Below are 19,653 nucleotides of genomic sequence, written 5' to 3'. Positions count from 1 at the left end.
CCCACTGCGTTATTGAAAAAAAAGCAAAATGAAATTGCTTTTCTGTTTCGTTGCTCTTAACCGAAACTTAAATCAGCGCTTAAACAGGCTAAGCGTAAGCTAGCCATGACTTTAAACTGAATGAAACTGAGGGAGACGACTAGTTCTCCTCATGTCTTAATACCCCGTTCGTCTGCACCACACGGCGCGCGAAGGGCAGGTTCGTCGGATGAAGTGGTACAGAAAGGGTTAACGGCGTGTAAATGACATGTTGAAGGAGAAAAAAACGCGCCTGCGTTCGGCGGTGCTTATTCGCTGCAGGTTCACGCTATCAGTAAATTAGGAAATGGATTGCGGTTCCGCGAGCGCTTCGCGTGCGTGGAGAGACTAACCGGGGAGCTGCCTGAATGAAATAAAAGCCCGCGGTACACGCTGCTTTCTGTTTGTCCCGCGAAGACGTGTCTGCCCGCTGCGCTACAATATCAGGGACGAGGCCACAGACGGACACGGCGTTCAGCTCCCCGACGCGAAATGGTCACGTCTATTCTGTGGCTCCTCATTCTGCCGGTGTGTCTTCAGCTGTGTGGATTTTCGCGCGGTGAGTGTTTAGAACGGGGACGGTAACAATGGTTGCCATGGGAAGATCATATAGAACAATGCCGCGTTCCGAACGTCTGCGGTTACAATGTTGCGATCTAATTCTCGCAGGAGATTTAAATTCCTGGTAGCAGGCTGACCTGCTCGATCCCGTTCGCGCGTAAATCCGCAGAGAATAATGTTTTAGCGCGGTTCGCGTCGGAAAACGCGTTGGGTTGGGACGGCTCATTGATCGCTCGCATAAAACGTCTAAACGCACAGGCCCCTTGCGAACTGCTTATAGCGATCCACCCTAGGTTTAACGTTATGGGTGGCGTTATTTCTGAACGTTCAAATGAAACGCTTCTGCGTTTTTGTTTCAAATCGTGTGCGTTTCGAAAGCGTCGAGGGACGTGTATGCGCCAACGCGTGCTTGTGTTTGATCACTTATTCATGCACATAGGCCTGTTATTTTATAACGGAGCCTTTAAAATGCTCGTTTGAAATGTGGCTCCGTGCGCGCTCCGCTCGGTGAGGAACCGAGGCGTGTTTGGCTGCGGTAATTAAACAGGTGACTCCGGTTGGAGCGCGTGTGAAACGCGTATGTCAGCCGGCGATCTGGCAGAGATCCGCTTGGCCTGTTTATTGCGTGTTCTGCTTTTGAGTGTCGATATTATACGTGATGTTGTAGCCTACGCGATACACGCGATCTAACGTTAAAGGAGGACGCGTTCTTGCGTTCAAACGCAGCCGGGCTGAGCGCAGTGGAAGGGGGCGTTCACACAGGACGCGTTCTGTCTGAGCTTTTTTGGGTTTGTGTGTTAATTGCCGCCCCGTGTAAACATTAGCCACGGGAATCGTACGCAATCTAACGATTCTGATTCACCCGAACGATTCCCGTTTCTGAATTGAGGAATCGACGATTCTTTTAAGCGATTTCAGATCTCAGACGTAAACGCTGGGTCTGTTCATTATAGTTTCTAGCTGTGTTAAACAGTCATTTGAAGTATTCCCCTGAATACAGGAGTTCTTAAAATGGTTATACACGCAAATTTGGTCATTTTGAGTCAAGTTCAAGTAACTTATAGCTGTAAAAATTAAGACTAGTTAAAGTTTTTAGTTTTTAATAGACTAAAAATACATTTTTGTAAGATTTATTAATTCAGGGATCGGATCAAACAACATTTCTCTTAAGGAAATGTGACACTTTGTTTTTTGGCAAATTGTCCAATTTGTACGAGCCTAATTTGTAGCTTACATTTTTGATCTTCGGGCTTGATTTACTCCTTAATAAAAAAAAAATCATGTTGACTCGTACAAATCTGTGAAATCTAATGAAATCTAATGTCTCATATGCTTAATTAAAAAAATCAGGTGCTGTTTTTTGTTTTTTTAAGCATGTTGCGTATCTATGCAGGTGATTCAGCTTCGTTTTCGTAGCCTAGGCTTAGCTGCGAGTGCAACACAATTGGGGTGGCTTAGTGGTTAAAGACGTGGGTTGTTGGTTTAAACCCCAGCATAGTTTATGACCTGCCTCCATTGTGCCCTTGAGCAAAGCACCTCGTGTTTCTCCAGCAGGGCCTGACCTTGTATACGTTTAATGCAAATACTAAACGACAGCTTAAAAGCCGTTAGTAGCAGCCCGGTGGTTTTCAGCTAAAGAAAACGCTTGTTTTCGCTCATTGACGATGTTTCTTGGAAGTATGTAGAGCCGACGTGAGGACGGGTTTTGTTTTGAGTCTTAAGGTCAGACCGCTCCAAATGGTCCGGCGGTGCTTTAATATAAGCCCCTTCTGCGTTCTCAGCATCCGTGATGAAGCAAAGATTAGATATTCTGATGAATCGGGAGTCTTGCGGTGGATGTTTCACTCGCACGCGTATAAAATAAGGCTTGTGGGCCTTTGGCAAGCTGCTCCCGGAGGGCTGAAAGTGTTGCAAGCGATCTTAACATCTTTAAAGAAAATCCAAGAACTGGTGTTTTCCTTAAAGGAGTGTTTGCAGATTGTCGGCACGGCATTTTGTAAACATCAAAATGGCTTTTAAACGCCAAATGGTTTGCGCAATGCACTCATCTGTTGAATTAGTCGAGTTTTCTTACTTGGCAGGTGCTTTGGTATGAACCGCATGCTACTTTAAAAATGTTGTTTAACAGAGCTATGTTTTATAGTCCATTTAAAAAAAAAAAAAAAAAAAAAAGCAGTTGCTATCAGAAAATGGTTAATATTTAAAGATATGTACTCTGCTTGTTGAATTGCTTACACCAAACGATGAGGTTATATGATAACGCAGCGTTCAGCCTTTTGAAACATTCGGTAGTTGTGCAGCTGTGACGAGATTCTCAAACGCGGTCAAGAACAGCCGTTGCGAGTCAGCCGTGTTTTGTCGCTTTGAGTGTAGGTTGATGGAGGGGTCGAGGTTTAATTGGCGTCGATGACGTTCCTGTCCCGGCTGGGCACCGAGCGTGAGCCGGTCCCACTGACCGAAAGGCGGTCATGACGGGAGCAGCTGACTTTGGCCGGGGTCGTAAGGGTGCAGCGGGGGCCGTGGATGAAGTGAGCGCATTGTTTCGGAGGCTCTGGCAGGACTGGCCCTCTTTCAGGAGAAATGCAGTTCATGTTATAAAGAGGTTGCGTTTTTGATGATTCTGCTGTTTTGACCAGCAATGGCGGTTCGGAAGGGAAATGGGCGAATCCGAATGGATCTAATGTAACGCTGTAATTGAAAACCTTTAGTCTCGACAAACTATTTTTAACCGATTTGTAGTTGATGCGCCCGTTCCGTGCCGTTCATGCCGTGCCCTTTTGATGGCATTTGGTCAGATCCTCCACAGAGGGCAATAAAACTCGAATCGCTCGCCAAGCAGTGTACCCTCTAGACGGATTATTTTACAAACACCACCCATCTTATCAGAGATGTTTTAAAATGCGCTGGTTGTCAAGGTTTTTGTTGGTATGTTCACAGATTTAATACTGAAAACGTCCACACCAATAAGCAGCGCTGAACAGAGCTGCGGAAATGTTTTAGTCTCTTGTTTCATGAACATTTTGCTTATTTTTATTAATGTTACTCATTAGTTTGTAACAGTCTTTGCAATGACAATGCTTTTTTTGTGTGCTATTACTATTGATGCTACTACCACTGCTTTGTCTGTAATTCACGATTAGTCATTTAGCAGATGCTTTTATCTTAGAAATGAGCATATATATATGTGTGTGTGTGTGTGTGTGTGTGTAGACAGAATGGAAGAAAAGAAAACACTAGTGTTTGAGCAGTCAGTTAAAAGGACTAAAGAACACTGATGTTTGTCATTTTAAATGATTAAAACAAAAGTGTTAGAGGGAATTTTTTTTTTGATAAAAAGTAAATGGAAAAGAGAACATTAGTGTTAGTTTTTTTTTTTATGAATAAAAAGAAAACAAGTTGACAACAAAAGACAATACTAGTGTTAGAGGGTCTTTTTAATTTTTTATATATATATATATATATATATATATATGCACAAAGCTAACGAAATAGAAATGTAATGGAGCACTAGTGTTTTTGTTTTTCCTTTAGAAAATATAAGTAGATGTATAAAAATTAGGCCAGTTGAGTGAAATGGTTTGGATAAATTTCATACATGTTATTTTTAATATATTTTTTTTTTATTGATGAAGGAACAGTGCAAAAAATGAATGGGGAGCCGTGGCATTTCCGGCTCTAGCCATTGTCTGAGTGTTTGTGAGCAAAGATGGTGGGTTTATCTGCACGTTAAGATGTTACACAGCTTTTAAAACTTGTATCCGTTTAAAATGCCCCTAAAATTCAAAATGTCATTATCGTTACTGATCCTAGAAAACATAACGCATCTCACGCTTCTATGTGGGACATTTATGTCAAACTGAAGAAAATGTCCGGTTTGGTGCATTAGGTCATGACGAGGCTGACCGTAGAAGCCTCTGACGTCGCCTCTTTCTGCCCCGCAGCTTCCCGAACAGAATGTGAGCAGTCCCAGTTCCAGTGTGGGAACGGCCGGTGCATCCCGTCTGTGTGGCAGTGCGACGGAGACCTGGACTGCTCGGACGGGAGCGACGAGACGTCCTGCGGTGAGCGAGTCCGTGTGTGTGTGTGTGTGTGTGTGTGTGTGAGAGAGCTGAATCAGTCATCTGAGAGTTACATCAGCTCAGCCGCACAACATCCGTCATTGTTCCGACGTGTGGGCGTGTTTGACTTGATGCTCACCAGAATAGCCACACCTACCAGCCATGTGTGATTTCCCTGATAGTCCTGATCTCCGGAGCTGATGTAACTCTTGGGCAATCTGTCACAACGCAGGCGGAAACCGATCGGTTTGGAGTAGGAGCAGCAAAATGAATTAAAATATGGATGAGTTTCTTGCTTAGATGCTGCTCCTTCATAGTATGTGTGTTTTATGTGTGAAGGTTTTCCCACTTTGGTGATCTATAACGCTCTATTGTGAGCTAACTGGGTCATTGATGCGAGAGATATTACAGATGGGGGCCGGCACAGATAAAATGAGCTGAGGTCTTTTTTTGGATCCTAGTGTTCCCATTTAGGCCTCTTCACCTTTTACTCAGGGGCGTTTCCTCTGAGGAGCCAGGACCTCCTTATATTTCTAGAATAAAATGGAACAAAAACCATTTTGAAATATGAACTAATGTAGCTTAATCACTATTATTCGTCACCGTAACACGTGTTTTGCTTCTCTTGAGGCGACTCTGAATGTGTACTTGTGTTTTTGTCCCTTCAGTGTACGGTTTTAAATTATGAACAATTTGCGATCTATTTTTGTAGAATTAGATAGGATTTCATTTTCAGTGTCAACATTATGTAACCCTATGAAATGTGTACAATTTTAACTCTCATCCTCAAGGCTGCTTTTTTATTTTATTTAAAATACAATAAAAACAATAATATAGTGAAATTATTATTTTTTATTATTATTTATTTCAGTTTAAGAACACTGAACGTACAAACATTAAAATGGCATCGAAACAAAGAGATATAAAATGACAAATTATTCAAAGAGTAGATTGAAAGCTTTAAAATAATTGTTCTTTTGATTCGATATTTCTTGTTTCTTTTATGGTATCCATGTAGTGACCTATTTCTATTTTAAAATTATTATTATTATTATTATTATTTTATTATTATTATTTCTTTTTTACTGCCCGTTTACATTTGTGAACAAAAAAAAACCATGCGAGTAAATTTAAAAAAATTAAAAAAATTAACAATATACCAAATTTTGAAATCAACTGTATTAAAAATATTACAATTAAAATTATTCCTATGGTCAAAGCTGAATTTTCAGCATCCTCCTTAGATTCTTAGATTTTTTTAAAAATCTATTTTGCTTTTGAATGCTGTTGTAACACCGATTGTAGAAAAATAAAAATAGAATTAAAATCAAATTTATAATAGAATTATAATAAAAATAATAAAAAATTAGGAAAGATAGTTTCGTGTTGAAAGTATGGGTAAATATTGTACCACAAACCTTTTAACTAATAATTTAGTAATTAATAAACTGTGACTGGTGCATTAATTTGCACTGGACATAAAAATAAAGGCCCAAACAAAGACTGAGCCTTGCCTCTGTTGCAAAAATGGTCCAGCAGCATGTCACTGTGTCCCAGCAGTGGCAGTAAACACTCGGCTCTGTGTTGAACGTCGGTCTGTCAGTTTGCACTGCTCCGTCTCCGATTGCCATTCAGTCTGCAGGAGGCCTCCTGCTCCGAGTATGCACTTGAGCTGCGAGTGGACATGAAGAGACTGTGAATGCGTCTGAGGCTGGAGGGAGCTGCTCTTTACTTCATGCCGTAGGATTCAAAGAGCCCACGTCTTAAAGCGCCTCTCTAGGATCGAAGTGTTTTCTTTTAAATCAATATCCGGTGCTGAATTAAGCAAAAATGTGCAGGCCTGTGGAGCAGAGCCGGCTTTTGTAGTCCACATTCAAAGACTTTGAGATGTTGACGGGTGACAGGAGGACTCGACAAAGATGAAGACGGGTTATTGCTTCGACTTCGAAGAGATATGCGCAAAATTAGATGGGCTCTTGGGAAATAACTGACATTTATATGCTAGCGCATATAATGTAGCCTCTAGCCTGACGAATGAGTGTGTTTGTATGCACATGTATACCAGTGTTTATAAAGACATTCATTCATTGGACACAAAATATTGATATATTGCAATTTATTTTTTGTACTACATTGCTAAAATGTGATTTATTCATGACGAATTTTTAGCATCATTACGCCAGTCTTCAGAATTAATTCTATGATGATATTTCTGCTCAAGAAACATTTCTGAATATAGTTGCGCTTATTTTAGTAGAAACTGTTTTATTCTGTATTTTTTGAGTAGAAAATTGTTTTTTTTTTTTTTTGGTTTTTTAAACCATGCCAATGTTTTTACTATCTCTTGATCAAGGTAATATGTCCTTGCTAAATAAATGTTTTTATTTATTTTTTGGTCGAATTTAATGTTAATAAAGTACAAATTAAGAATAAATTTTTTGGGTTTTAAATTCATGGGTTTTAATTAATTCAACACATTCAAAAAGTCTTGACTGAATGAGTGAGTTCAATTAATTTGTAATGCATTTTATTTAAAAAAAAATTATAAATACTTAATACAAAATGTCATGAACTTGTGAAATATATATATTTTTTCTGTTGTTGTTGTTGTTTCAGAAAGTTATACTGCAGCAGTGAGTAAATGACACAGTTTCCTGAACCACTATTTCAAGCAGCTTAGAACCAAATCTCAATAATTCCCTGAAATAGTTTCACGTTACATTGCTTCTTAAGCGGTCAAACTACATGCCAAAGTCTAAGACTTGCATTTCAGACTAAACGGCCTTTGTATATCTCCACTTGGATACCTAGGGTACATTAGCAAGCATTTCAAGTACACTCGAGCAGGCTTTATGCATTGCTTGTTTTTCATCCCCTTGAGCTTATGCTAATATCTACTGAAGTATACGTTTTCTTGACCGTTTCAGTGAGGAAGACCTGCGCCGAGGTGGACTACGTCTGCCGCAGTGGACAGTGTATTCCCAAGAGATGGCAGTGCGACGGAGAACCAGACTGCGAGGACGGCTCAGACGAGAGCATCGAAATGTGCCGTGAGTCCCACTTCACCGTATTTATTAGCGGCTTTGCGTTCGCTGCTTGAACTCTGAATTGAATTGAACTTGAAGTTACCTTCAAGGCTTGACCATACAGTTTCCTGTTTATTTTTAACTTGAGCGAGAGTCTTTTATCTCTCATGTGGGTTATATTTAGATACACCCCTGTGTGTTAGTTCTTTATGACGTCTGTTATAAAAGCACACGGATATCTTTTCCACGTCCTTGTTTTTTTTTGCAGAAAACTACATGTTAGAGTTTAATGGTTCGAGGCACTTATTATAACGGGGCCTGTTGCTTTAATGAAATGCAGCGGCTGCGCGTTATATACAGTCCAGCGCAGAAGTATCGGTGTACGTGCAGTCATGCATGGCAGCTCTCTTATATCAAGTCTTGTTTGACCAGCTGTTGGAAAGTTAGTCAGCGGAAAATGGAAAGGGACCAACAATGTGTGTGCGTTCGTGAACATTTGCACACGGGTGGCTGTAAACGCACACTTCTTCCGTTTTAAAGGGTTACCCAACACCAAAGTGAAAACGTTGCCATTAATCAAAGAAAGATAAAGAGCTAGAGAGAAAATGCAGAATTGATGTGCTGTATGTAAACTATATATATGACTGTGGTTTTCTGCTGGTTTCTCTGGTAACGGGCGGAACTAATCTTATTGGCTGGCGCTCCTTGTTGTCCCTTTTTTTTTTTTTTTTTTTTTTTTTCAGCCAATCAATTCAGAAAGCGAACATTGATGTTGGATGCCCCTTTAAGGTTCTTTGCCGCCGAAGTCGCTCTTGTTAAAATAAAGACTCGACAATTTGTTCAATTTAAGAGCTCGCAAGCGGCGTCTTCAGTTGCAAGCGAGAGCGAAAACCGTCCAGTCTGCCTTGGTTTGCATCTGAAAGCCCCACTTGCGAGAAACTTGCGAGAAAGCGGCCTTTGTACGCGACGAGCGGGAACTGAGTCCAAAATATGAGAGTACAAACAATCCTTGAAGATATGCACACGCATCTGCTCTGGAAATTTCCATCATGCGGTCACTTAATGTCAACAACAAATCATAGAAAATCATGTTTATTCTAACAATTGATTTAACAGTGATTTAATATTCATAAACACACCCACTCTTTAATCCTTTTTTTATTAGTCGTAGAATTTATGGTATCACTTAAAAATACTACGGCGACTCTATTCCCAAGGTATCCATAGAGAGTTGATTTCTAGTTACTTCTCACAAATCGTAACCGAGTTGCATCGTTATAAAAGTAACTAGATCTAATTACTTTTTTAAATAACGTGCCCAAAACTGCACGTGTCCGTCTTATTTGCTGCCAAGTAATGAACAAGCATGAAAGACGTTGTCAGAATATTCCATCTGCCGCGACACACGGATGTTACTCTCCAAAATGGCGCTAAGGTGGCGTGTCTTTGAATAAAGTGTTTCTTTCTGTGCCAAACGTATATTAATTGCTTCATAAGGTTACGGTTGGACCATTGATTGTAGGTTGTAGACTATTTTGTTGATATTAAAGTCACAAGCCTCTCGGTTTTCATTTAAAATATCTTAAATTGTGACGAACTACGCTTTTACGGCTTTAATGAGATGAAGGTGATTACAGGGGTGACCCTTTGACCTCAACATTTTCATCTAGACACGGGTTTAGTTTTTTTCATCCTGCCATTTGTTGAGGATTTTGCGTTCGAACTCGGTGTAAAATATCAAAGATGTCATGGATTACGCAACGGGCCTGCAGCGCTGTTCCTCTTTTGATATTACGTTTCCCGTTGTTTATGAGCCGCCAGCTTGTTTGGAGTATAGCCAAGGAGGTGAATGTTTCAACCTAATTATTCACACCAGTCTAAAGGTTGTTTCTATGTGAAGGTTTACACCCAAGTTTGATTCTGCAGAGCAATGTTTGTTTATACTAAACCTGGCAAGCACTTAAGGTGGATTATTTAATCAAATAAAACTCTAATTTTAGATCTAAATTACAGGATTACACGACTAAGCGTGCTTTTTCACTGAATTGTTGTGAAACCTGCTGACTAAGGTGAATGAAGTGGTATGGTCCTGACTGTTTTGGGGGGTTTTTTCAGACACGAGGACCTGCCGAGTGAACGAGTTCAGCTGTGGCGTCGGCTCCACACAGTGCATTCCCGTCTTCTGGAAGTGTGACGGTGAGAAGGACTGCGACAACGGAGAGGACGAGATTAACTGTGGTGAGTTACTAGACGAACTGCCTCTTACAATCTAACTTCACCACACCACCACGTTTTGCTAGTCTCATCTCCTGGAAATGAGTCACTGAGATCAATAGTGCAACTCTTAGGAAAAATCACAAGGGAAGTTTCGTTGTTTCTTTTAAGCTCTGTTTGAGTTAAGCTAGAATAGGTTACTTTTTTATCAAATATGTAAATGTGTTATTTATAAAAAAATATATATATTTTTATTTAAAATTTTATATATATTGCACAAATGATCTGCAAAAAATATACATAGTAGGTATTAAAATTTAAAGAATGAATGATTAATTCTATTTAACCTCATAATATGATTTGTTCTACTACCACTTATTGGGGAAGCATTTTATTACAGAAATAAAATGTACATGGTATTAATAAAAATAAAGTAAAATATAAATAGTTTATTCGTTGATTAAAATATCTATTTATTCTAATGCATATTTGTTGTAATACGACTTTTGGAAAGTGTTTTTTATTGACAATTTGTATAAAGTGCCTAAAAACATTGTTTGTTCTAATATTGTTCTACTGCTTTTTAGTGTTTTATTGAAGAAAAAAATAGCTGAAAACAAAATTATTTGATTTTTGTTCATAAACAAAATAAATCTTTGTATATTTTATGTAATTGTTTTGCCTTTTTTTTTGTCATTAGTTTATCATGTTTCTGTTTATTATATTTTTCCATGCTTCCTTTCTCATCTAATCTTATTTTTAAGATGATGCTGGATCATTTAAAATTGTAGGTAATAAGTTTCAAATAAAACAAGTAGACAGTTGTTGCAGGAAATTGAGGCCTACTTAAACAAATGGAGACCTCTCAAAATATATATATAGAAAAAAAGAGTATGTCCACATTAATATTCTGAAAGCATTTGTTAATCCCTTTGGACATATTTCTCCTGTCACCTTTAGGTAACATTACATGCGCTCCTCTGGAGTTCACCTGTGCCAGCGGCCGCTGCGTTTCTCGTAATTTCGTCTGTAACGGCGAGGACGACTGCGGGGACGGCAGCGACGAACAGGACTGCGCTCCTGCTTCCTGCGGCCCGAGTGAAGTCCCTTGTGGAAATAATACCTGCATTCCTAGAAGCTGGCTGTGCGATGACGATGTGGACTGCCAGGACCAATCGGACGAGTCGCCAGAGCGCTGCGGGCGCAACCCCACCCCGCCAGCGAAGTGCTCTCCCAGCGAGATGCAGTGCAGTTCTGGGGAATGCATACACAGGAAGTGGCGCTGTGACGGGGATCCAGACTGCAAGGACGGCAGCGACGAGAAAAACTGCTGTAAGTGGGGGTGTGATGTATTGCGTTTCTTTTTTCAGCCTTATTCATTTGAAGCAGTTTAAGTCTCTTTAAACCCCTCCTCCTTGTGAGCCTACTCTGCTCTGCTTGGCCCAGCCATTTGTGATTGGTCTACAGAGTACAGCAGACGGAAACAATCTGTCCATTGTCATTTTTGTATTTTGAATGCTCAATGGAAATAAGCATCTATTAGAGATTCAGCAGTAAAATTCAGCCGGCCAATGCACAACATAGGTGGGAATTCAATTGCAAATAATTGTAGTTTTCATCTAGAATATATTGGTTTAAGGAAATTTAGCCTTTTGTTTTCTGCCTTGTTTGTCCCCTTTTTTTCTTATTCCATGCACGTTTTTTTTTTTCTCTTTACATGTTTTTGGATAACTAACTGGTCTCTGTCCGTGTGATTTCCAGCTGCCCGTACCTGCAGGCCCGACCAGTTCAAGTGTGATGACGGCAGCTGTATCCATGGCAGCCGACGGTGCAATAGCTTCCGAGATTGTGCAGACGGCACAGATGAAGTCAACTGCAAAAACTGTAAGTCTGTAAAAAAAGGAAAAACGCTCTACCTGGGAAGAGTAACAAATATCCTTAAAATCGAAAAAAGATATTAATAGCACTATTAACAGGCCGGTAACATGCAAGATTAAATATAATGGTATATAATGTCATGAAAAAATATTTTAGATTTTTTTTTTTTTTTAAATGGACTGAAATATCCTTTCCTCTTTGCTCAGTAACTCAGTGTAACGGCCCTGACCAGTTCAAGTGCCGGAGTGGAGAGTGTATTGAGATGAGTAAGGTGTGTAATAAAGCCCGTGACTGTCCTGACTGGAGTGATGAACCCATCAAAGAGTGCAGTAAGTACAAGTGTTTTGCTGTTGTTGTTGTTGGTTTTTTTCATTCATTCATTTTTGCATTCTGACATTTTAATTTCTATATACGTTTGAAAATGTCTATCAGTGAACACACAGCTTTGAACTAAATATCTTGCTTGTTTCGAGAAGTTTTTAATGTGGGTTATTCTTAGAACCGTGTAATTGCTCTGCTGGTTCCACAGAATTACATAATTACTGTTTTTACAGTTTCACTGTTATGACACGCAATTCCCAGCTTCCCCTAAAATCAGAATTAGCAAATTATAGAGTCTAGCGGTTATGACTTGTGTATGAAGTATACATTTTAAAAAGCTTGGGTTTAACGGAGCGCAATTTTTGTCCGTTTTCCTTTCAATGATTTAAATGGATAAAACAATCAAAATTCAACATGCAAATAAACAATTCAATGCACAAAACAATTACAATTCAGAAAAATGACATCAGCAAGCCTTGTTAATGTAGGTAAGTGAGACAGTGCTCGTTGGTTTAAGAACAGTTTTCTTAAAATGGTTTAATTTGTGTGTCGTGCACTAACTGACTTGTTCAGTGCAGACTAAAGCATTATGAGGGAGAACCTGCAATATAATTAGTTCACTCGGTAACAGTAGTCTGTTAGACGGAGTTTAGTCTGAAATTTTAGTAAATTGTTTCAAGCTGTCTGTTTGGACCAAATGCTGCTTAAATGTTTCCAGATGTTAGGGGTGTGAACGGATCATTAAATTTGTAAGAGAGATGCCGTACAGGAATTCCTCCCCACTGTTCTGCATCTGTTGCAGAATGGTTTCTCAACACATTTAGGATGTTTTCACACTTGGGTCTTCTTTAAAAGACCCTTGTAACAGACCACAATGTGAATCATTGTGTGAATGTGTGCTGTATCCTCTGGAGTTAAACTGAGATTTCCCCCAGAAATGAAAAGTCCTTTCTTTTATTGTCATTCCAAACCTATGACTTTTCTCTGTGGAACAAGAAAACGCATATAGAGTCTAAAAGATATAGAGATATAGAGTCTCGGATACGGATATAGAGTCTCAAAATGTTTTTGTACATTGCGTTTGGATGCAGACTTACTGTGCATAGACTTGCTTGCATTCTTTTGTAAATCAAATTTGAAAAGGCTTTGTCACGTCATATATCAGGCTTGCATTTATTGGTCCAAAGTCAGCCTTGTAAGCTACTAAATTTATTTCACAAATTACTCCCTTGATGGTGTGCGGTATCAGCAGTCTGATGGTCAGTGGGTGGGTACATTCTGTACAACTGTGATTTGACACCATTCTTAACAATCCTTCAGTTGCTGTTTAGCCTCTGAGTTAGAAAAATTAATAGATAAGTGTGTAAAACTCTTGGATATTATACTCTTGGAGTCTATGCTGCAAACTCCACTCACTTCACATACTTTTTAGACTCCATGCATTTAGTTTATCCTAAGTGCTCATTGTCCCAACTGTAAACTCTTTTATTTGGCATCAAGGCATCTTTGTTTCCAGGCAGATAGTTAAACAATGACATAAATTCATCCAATCCAGTGATGTCTTTGAAACTCCTGAAGCGTTTCCAATTTTGTTTGCCATATGCATCAGTTGCTCAGCCAGCAGTCCACGGCCATGACATCTGAGGCAAAGACCAAGTTGTCATGAGCTCAAAAAAGGCACCAGAGCTATAAAACGATGAGTTAATGTGCCACATTTGTCCAGCATGGAGTCAATACGAAATGGCATGCTCCATGTTTTCAAACATGATCCAAGGACGTTGAGTATCACCCTGCGGGGGAATTGTTCATATGGAGCCCCTCTGAATTATTGATCAGTGTAAATCTGAAGATGTAATATCTGTTCATCTCCCATGAATATGCCACATTGAAAAGTGTTTAACACAGCCATGCACCATTTGTTTTAGATATGAATGAATGCCTGCTCAATAACGGAGGCTGCTCGCACATCTGCCGCGACCTAACGATTGGCTACGAGTGCGACTGCACGCCAGGACTCCAGCTCATCGATCGCAAGACCTGCGGTGGTATGAATAGCCACATGTGCTGTTCAAATGTAGTCCAAAAAATAACTTTAGTATTGATTATCTAGGGTCATACAATGGATTTTTGTTGAATATTCTTCAATGGGAACTAAGGCTATGATTTGTTTCTCCACAGATGTCAATGAGTGCCTCAACCCTGGTATATGCAGTCAAATATGTATAAATCTTAAAGGAGGATACAAATGTGAGTGTCACAATGGCTACCAGATGGACCCCACGACTGGAGTTTGCAAGGCTGTAGGTAAGAGTTAGTCAAGGTGAATTCCACACTTCATTTTCTGGTTTCCTACAAATGGGTATTCAGTTATTTATTTAAATTTTTAAATCCAAATAAATAAGAAAATCATTGCAGATTAATGAACACCTCTGTTAACAGTGCAGTTTATTTTTGGTAATTCAGACAGAGAATCAGTGATGCTACACGTTCACAGCAGACCACTACAAAAAACTTCTCCAGCATTCATGGGACCATCTTTTTGCAATTCTAGGTAAAGAGCCCTGTCTTATTTTCACCAATCGAAGAGACATCCGTAAACTAGGACTGGAGCGGAGAGAATATACTCAGATTGTGGAGCAGCTGCGGAACACAGTAGCTGTAGATGCTGACTTCGTTCAGCAAACAATATTCTGGGCTGACCTGGGCCAGAAGGCAATTTTTAGGTAAGCGTTGACTTGGCCTAAAGGCAGCGACTTTAAACTAGAGCAACTTTGTATGAGAGCTACTACTAGAATAAGAATGTGTGCATAAATGTCTTCCCAACCAATTGGATAGCTTAACCCATATTTGCCTGGTTATTTGATGTCGTTTTGTTTTTTGTATTTTTTCCCCCACAGCACAGTGTTAGATAAGCAAGAGGCAAGCCATATGAAAGTGATTGACAACGTTCAGATGCCTGTTGGGATTGCAGTGGACTGGATTTACAAAAACATCTACTGGTCAGACCTAGGCAGTAAGAATATAGCAGTGGCCAATTTTAATGGGACTAGGAGGAAGGTACTGTTTAACAGCGGCCTGAAGGAACCAGCCTCTATTGCTGTAGATCCTCTATCAGGGTAATATTATTAAAACATTTCCCTTACTTTCTAAAACAGATTTGCTCAGTTTTCCTCTTGTTTGAGCTAATAAAAGTTTAGATAATTGCATCCTTGCCTTTTAATTACAGGTTCCTGTATTGGTCGGACTGGGGTGAGCCTGCTAAGATTGAGAAGTCTGGTATGAATGGGATTGACAGACAGGTCCTAGTAGAGACAGACATTCAGTGGCCCAATGGAATCACTCTCGGTATGTAATGTTTAGCATGATGTTTCAGTTACTTGAATTTACTTTAACAAGGCAGGAGTAGCCAACTCTGCTGTTGGAGAGGCTACCTTTCTGCAGATTTCTGTTCCATCAGACCTACCGGATAAGTAATCCAGATCACCTTGGATCAAGTTTATTTTATAAGGGTTAGAGCTAAATGCCGCTGAATGTTAAACCTCCAAGAGCAGAGTTGGCTACCCCTGCAACAAGGCTATGAAATATGGAAAGAGCATGCTAGACAATAGCGGTCAATGATTAATTCTTGAAGGCTTTGCTTGGCTGGTTTGCAAAACTGAAGTACTGTGGTCCAACAAGAAAATTAAAGGGGTGGGATCTATTGACTTGTGCATTGTGTGACCAACTAGCAACTATTATTCTTGCCTTGTAGATCTGATCAAGGGCCGACTCTACTGGGTGGATTCAAAGCTGCACATGCTTTGTAGTGTAGACTTGAATGGAGACAACCGCCGGAAGGTGCTGCAGTCACCAGACTACCTTGCCCACCCTTTCGCCCTTACTGTTTTTGAGGTGCACCAACTAGATCAACTACAGCGGATCCATAGTAGTATGGAATTGTTATATGGAATCATTTGGTGATCTGTTTCAACAAGGTTTTTCTCTTTACCCCATCCAAGGATCGAGTGTTCTGGACAGATGGTGAGAATAAGGCAATCTACGGTGCAAACAAGTTCACAGGATCTGATGTAACTCTGCTTGCCAGCAACCTCAATGAAGCCCAAGACATCATTGTGTACCATGAGCTAATTCAGCTGTCTGGTGTGTCCGTAATCTTTCTTGAACAGTAGCAACGTGTTGTGATCACATGATTCAAATGTCTGTATAGAAGGAAATCTTACAGCTTTTGAGGAGTTCAGTGAGATGTTTGCAGTAACCAGATGCTGTTTTCTTAAACCAGGGACCAACTGGTGTAACGAGAAGGTGGAGAATGGAGGCTGTTCCTTCATGTGTCTGCCAGCTCCACAAGTTAACAAACATTCCCCTAAATTCACCTGCGTGTGTCCTCAAGGTCAAACACTCGCCTCAGATGGCCTGCGCTGCAGACCAGGCACGTAAAGATCACTTTGTAACTGATGATATATTGTTGATCAAGCTTTCATTTGCCTTGTTAATTGTGTGTGTGTGTGTGTGTACCATTCATTTGTTTTCATTCATAATCCATACTTTTTGGACATCTTTGGCCACTGTTCTGACTGCTGCGCTGTAAACAAATTGCAAAAGTAACTGTAAATCTAAGAATTAGCCATTTTATTGCTATGGCTCTGTATTGCTCTCTCGTGACAGAGGCATCTACTGCCGCCCCTCGAGATGTGGGGAGGGTGACCTCTCACCCCAGTCACCCTAAAGGTAAAGGAGTTATTGGGATGTTAACTGCATGTGCATGGAGATCAATGCCTTTGATTTGCTTCCCGCCGTAATGATAGATGGCTTCAGTTGAAGTCTATAGAAGTGGCACATCTAAACATTTCCATCAAGCCTGGTATTGAGGTAGGCTGATGGGTGTGATGACCGACTTGTTAATAAAATCAGTATTATGAGGTTTTGGGAACCTTATGTCGCTAATATGCGTACATTTTGTGAGGTACTTATATTTTTGTGTAATTTCCTGGCTCTCTAATGGTCGCAACTAAGGTCTGCTGCTTTATTCCTGCTTAAACGCAACAATTAAGTTCTACCTTTAGACTGTATCATTACTGGATTATTTGACTGTTGGATTATTTGTAGAATGCATTTTGAAGAAAATAACAATGTGGAAAATGGAAAAAGAGCCGCTGGTCTAAATAAACACAATTTTGTTTTTAAAGCTTCCGCAATACCGAAGGTTTCCTCTGAACCAGTTCGGGCTGGTAAGGCTAGTTGCCTCCTATATACTTTTAATCTAAATCTGGAATTAAAACCCTAACTGTAGTCCAACACTGCATTTAGAATAGAAAACCTTCCCAATCTAAATAACCTGACTGAAAATAGTGGCTGTGAAAATGTGTTTGTTTGTCTATTTAAGAAGTTCCATTCATCCTTTTGCTGCTCATTGTCTGCTTTCTCTCATATCCAAACTTCGTTTACACCATATCTCAAATATTATCTTCCTCTGCTGATTTATGCAGTTTTGGTCGTTTACATCAGATTGAATTTTTTTTCTTAGAAGGAAACATAAGCACGTCCATACATGAAGTAAATTCATCAGCTAAAGGATCTGCTGCAGCCTGGGCTATTCTACCTGTGTGTAAGTATATGGTTTCATCTCCTGTAATGTTCAAAGAAAAGTTATTTATGATTTGTGTTTAATTCAGATTGCAACAATTTAGAGACCTTATAAAAATAAGAGGTTAAAAATGTATTTTATAAAGTCATTTATGTCATTTGTAGTCCTAAAAGTTGACTAATCTTTATCGGATCGATCTGTTTTTGTCCAATCAAATGCAGGGTGGAAAAAAAGTATCCCCATTGACAAATTTCTTGGCTGTGATAATGCAACAGCCATTTAGCTATTAAAAGCAGGCAAATTGGGAATGTCACACAGGAAAGAGAAATTAATTTGTCTGGTCATTTTTTACTTATTTGATATAGCATTTTCACTCTCCATACGCTCAAGCTGTTATAGACTTATTCAGTTCATTGTTTTTTGTCTACAGTGCTATTAGCCATGGCTGCAGCCGGTGGTTACTTAATGTGGCGCAACTGGCAGATCAAAAATAAGAAGAGCATGAACTTCGATAATCCAGTATATTTGAAGACCACAGAGGAAGACCTCAATATCGATATCAGCAGACACAGCGCTTCTGTAGGCCACACGTACCCTGCTGTGAGTAGTGCATAATCAGCATAGGCTCAGATTTGAAATATGGATTTTTATTCTTTCCGCTGTGCCGTAATGCTTAGTTCTGGGATTTGGTTTTGGAAAATAGCTCTTAAGTACGTCTACTTTACCCCAGACCCCAGTGTCAATTTGATAAATGCTTCGTTTTTCTAACGGGCTGTAATTCATCTGGACCTTCAGTCCCCTAATTTTCTTGTCTCCTTTCTGCAGATTTCGATGGTAAACACAGAAGATGACTTGTCATAACCCAAGCCCCCACAATGCTCCAGTTTATATACTAGCCACTTGGCACCAATGGCAACTGCTGCGGTTTCACAACCAGCTGCCTTCTGAAGTGCATTTCCAAGTTTTTTTTTTTTTTTTTTTTTTTCTCCTCTGTCTCTCCAATAAGAGGATGTCATTTGTGGTACGAGAACGTATTTGCACCCTACTTGCGCTGTGTGTGCTCAAAGCATCAAGGAAATCTGATGGCCTGGGGTTTTTTTACCTTCACATACACCATAATAGCCCCAAAATGATTCAACAGCCTTAATTCCTATTTACAAGGATGACGGCATAGCTGGACCCAGAATGCAGCTTAGATGGCCAGTAGTGTGTGTGGACACCTGAAATATTTAAATGAAAATGCATATTTTAGATGACCATGTCTTTAAAGTGTAAGTTTCTTTTGTTTTCCTAATGGACCCTGTTTCCCAGAGATGCATTAATTACGAAGCTTCGTGTGTCTTTCTGGATTTGAAAAGGCTCTATTGGGAAACGTGCTGTTACGACATTTGTAAAACATTGTATATATCCCTCTCTGGAAAACATAATCAGGATTCCTCAAGCACTTTGATCAAATGTTCCTCTGTAAATAAGATTGTATACATTTGACTGAGACAATTTTGTTATGGTTGGGCACTGTACCAGGGTAGAGGAAAATGTATTTAAAAAATGAAGTTTGTTAAAACTATTTTGTATGTTTGTGTGCTGTTCCTGTGACCTTTTTATAGCAGTGTGCAGGGGAACAAAATGCTCTGTATTGTGAAAGGAAACATTTGCAAACGTAAAATAAAATTAAAGTTTAAAATTAAGTTTGTTTGTAATGAAAATTGTTACATTTGAATATTTGGTTGCGCACATTCTATTGTGTTTTTTATAGAAGTTAGGTTCAGGATTTGAGCCAGACTCTAATTCTGGTCGCCTGCACTGAAATTGCAGAGTGATGGCACAGAATGATAGCATTCATATGCACTTATGTAATTACCATCAGTTACAGAATTACTGGTAAACTCTAGACTTGATGTCAATAAAACAATCAAGATGCAAACTGATACTTTATATCTGCACAAGCGTAATGAATTGTGTAGGTGTAACAGTTACAGTTAGGTTCAGATTA

At 39.6% G+C, this 19,653-nt stretch overlaps 1 protein-coding gene across 4 annotated transcripts; it reads left to right on the top strand.

Moving 5' to 3' along the window:
- Positions 1–179: 179 nt before the first annotated feature.
- vldlr (very low density lipoprotein receptor) lies at positions 180–19,348 on the top strand. 4 transcript variants are annotated; one of them, XM_043250207.1, is made up of 20 exons: positions 180–577; positions 4,521–4,640; positions 7,565–7,687; positions 9,779–9,901; positions 10,838–11,209; positions 11,639–11,761; positions 11,962–12,084; positions 14,002–14,121; positions 14,255–14,380; positions 14,628–14,799; positions 14,974–15,192; positions 15,303–15,421; positions 15,828–15,967; positions 16,075–16,216; positions 16,356–16,505; positions 16,742–16,804; positions 17,263–17,304; positions 17,601–17,681; positions 18,091–18,260; positions 18,486–19,348. In XM_043250207.1, exons 1-20 carry the CDS (start codon positions 511–513, stop codon positions 18,519–18,521), a joined length of 2,631 nt encoding a protein of 876 aa, XP_043106142.1. In that variant the 5' UTR covers positions 180–510; the 3' UTR covers positions 18,522–19,348. The 4 variants fall into 4 exon arrangements, with proteins under 4 accessions (XP_043106142.1, XP_043106144.1, XP_043106143.1 ...); XM_043250209.1 differs by lacking the exon at positions 16,742–16,804 and having other exon boundaries at positions 182–577; XM_043250208.1 differs by lacking the exon at positions 17,263–17,304 and having other exon boundaries at positions 182–577.
- The last annotated feature ends 305 nt before the right edge of the window (positions 19,349–19,653 follow it).

This window comes from Puntigrus tetrazona, chromosome 10 (genome assembly GCF_018831695.1).
Source record: "Puntigrus tetrazona isolate hp1 chromosome 10, ASM1883169v1, whole genome shotgun sequence".
NCBI lineage: Eukaryota > Metazoa > Chordata > Actinopteri > Cypriniformes > Cyprinidae > Puntigrus > Puntigrus tetrazona.
Note: the sequence above shows the minus strand (reverse complement) of the source record. Positions and strands in the feature narration are given on the sequence as shown.

What these genes read in the sequence shown, in the direction of transcription:
- vldlr (XM_043250207.1), top strand. Translation starts at nt 511, where the DNA reads ATGGTCACGTCTATTCTGTGGCTCCTCATTCTGCCGGTGTGTCTTCAG. An exon ending in TGAAGTCAACTGCAAAAACT is followed by an intron (nt 11,762 to 11,961) that starts GTAAGTCTGTAA and finishes CTCTTTGCTCAG; the next exon opens with TAACTCAGTGTAACGGCCCT. An exon ending in TGGCCTGCGCTGCAGACCAG is followed by an intron (nt 16,506 to 16,741) that starts GCACGTAAAGAT and finishes CTCTCGTGACAG; the next exon opens with AGGCATCTACTGCCGCCCCT.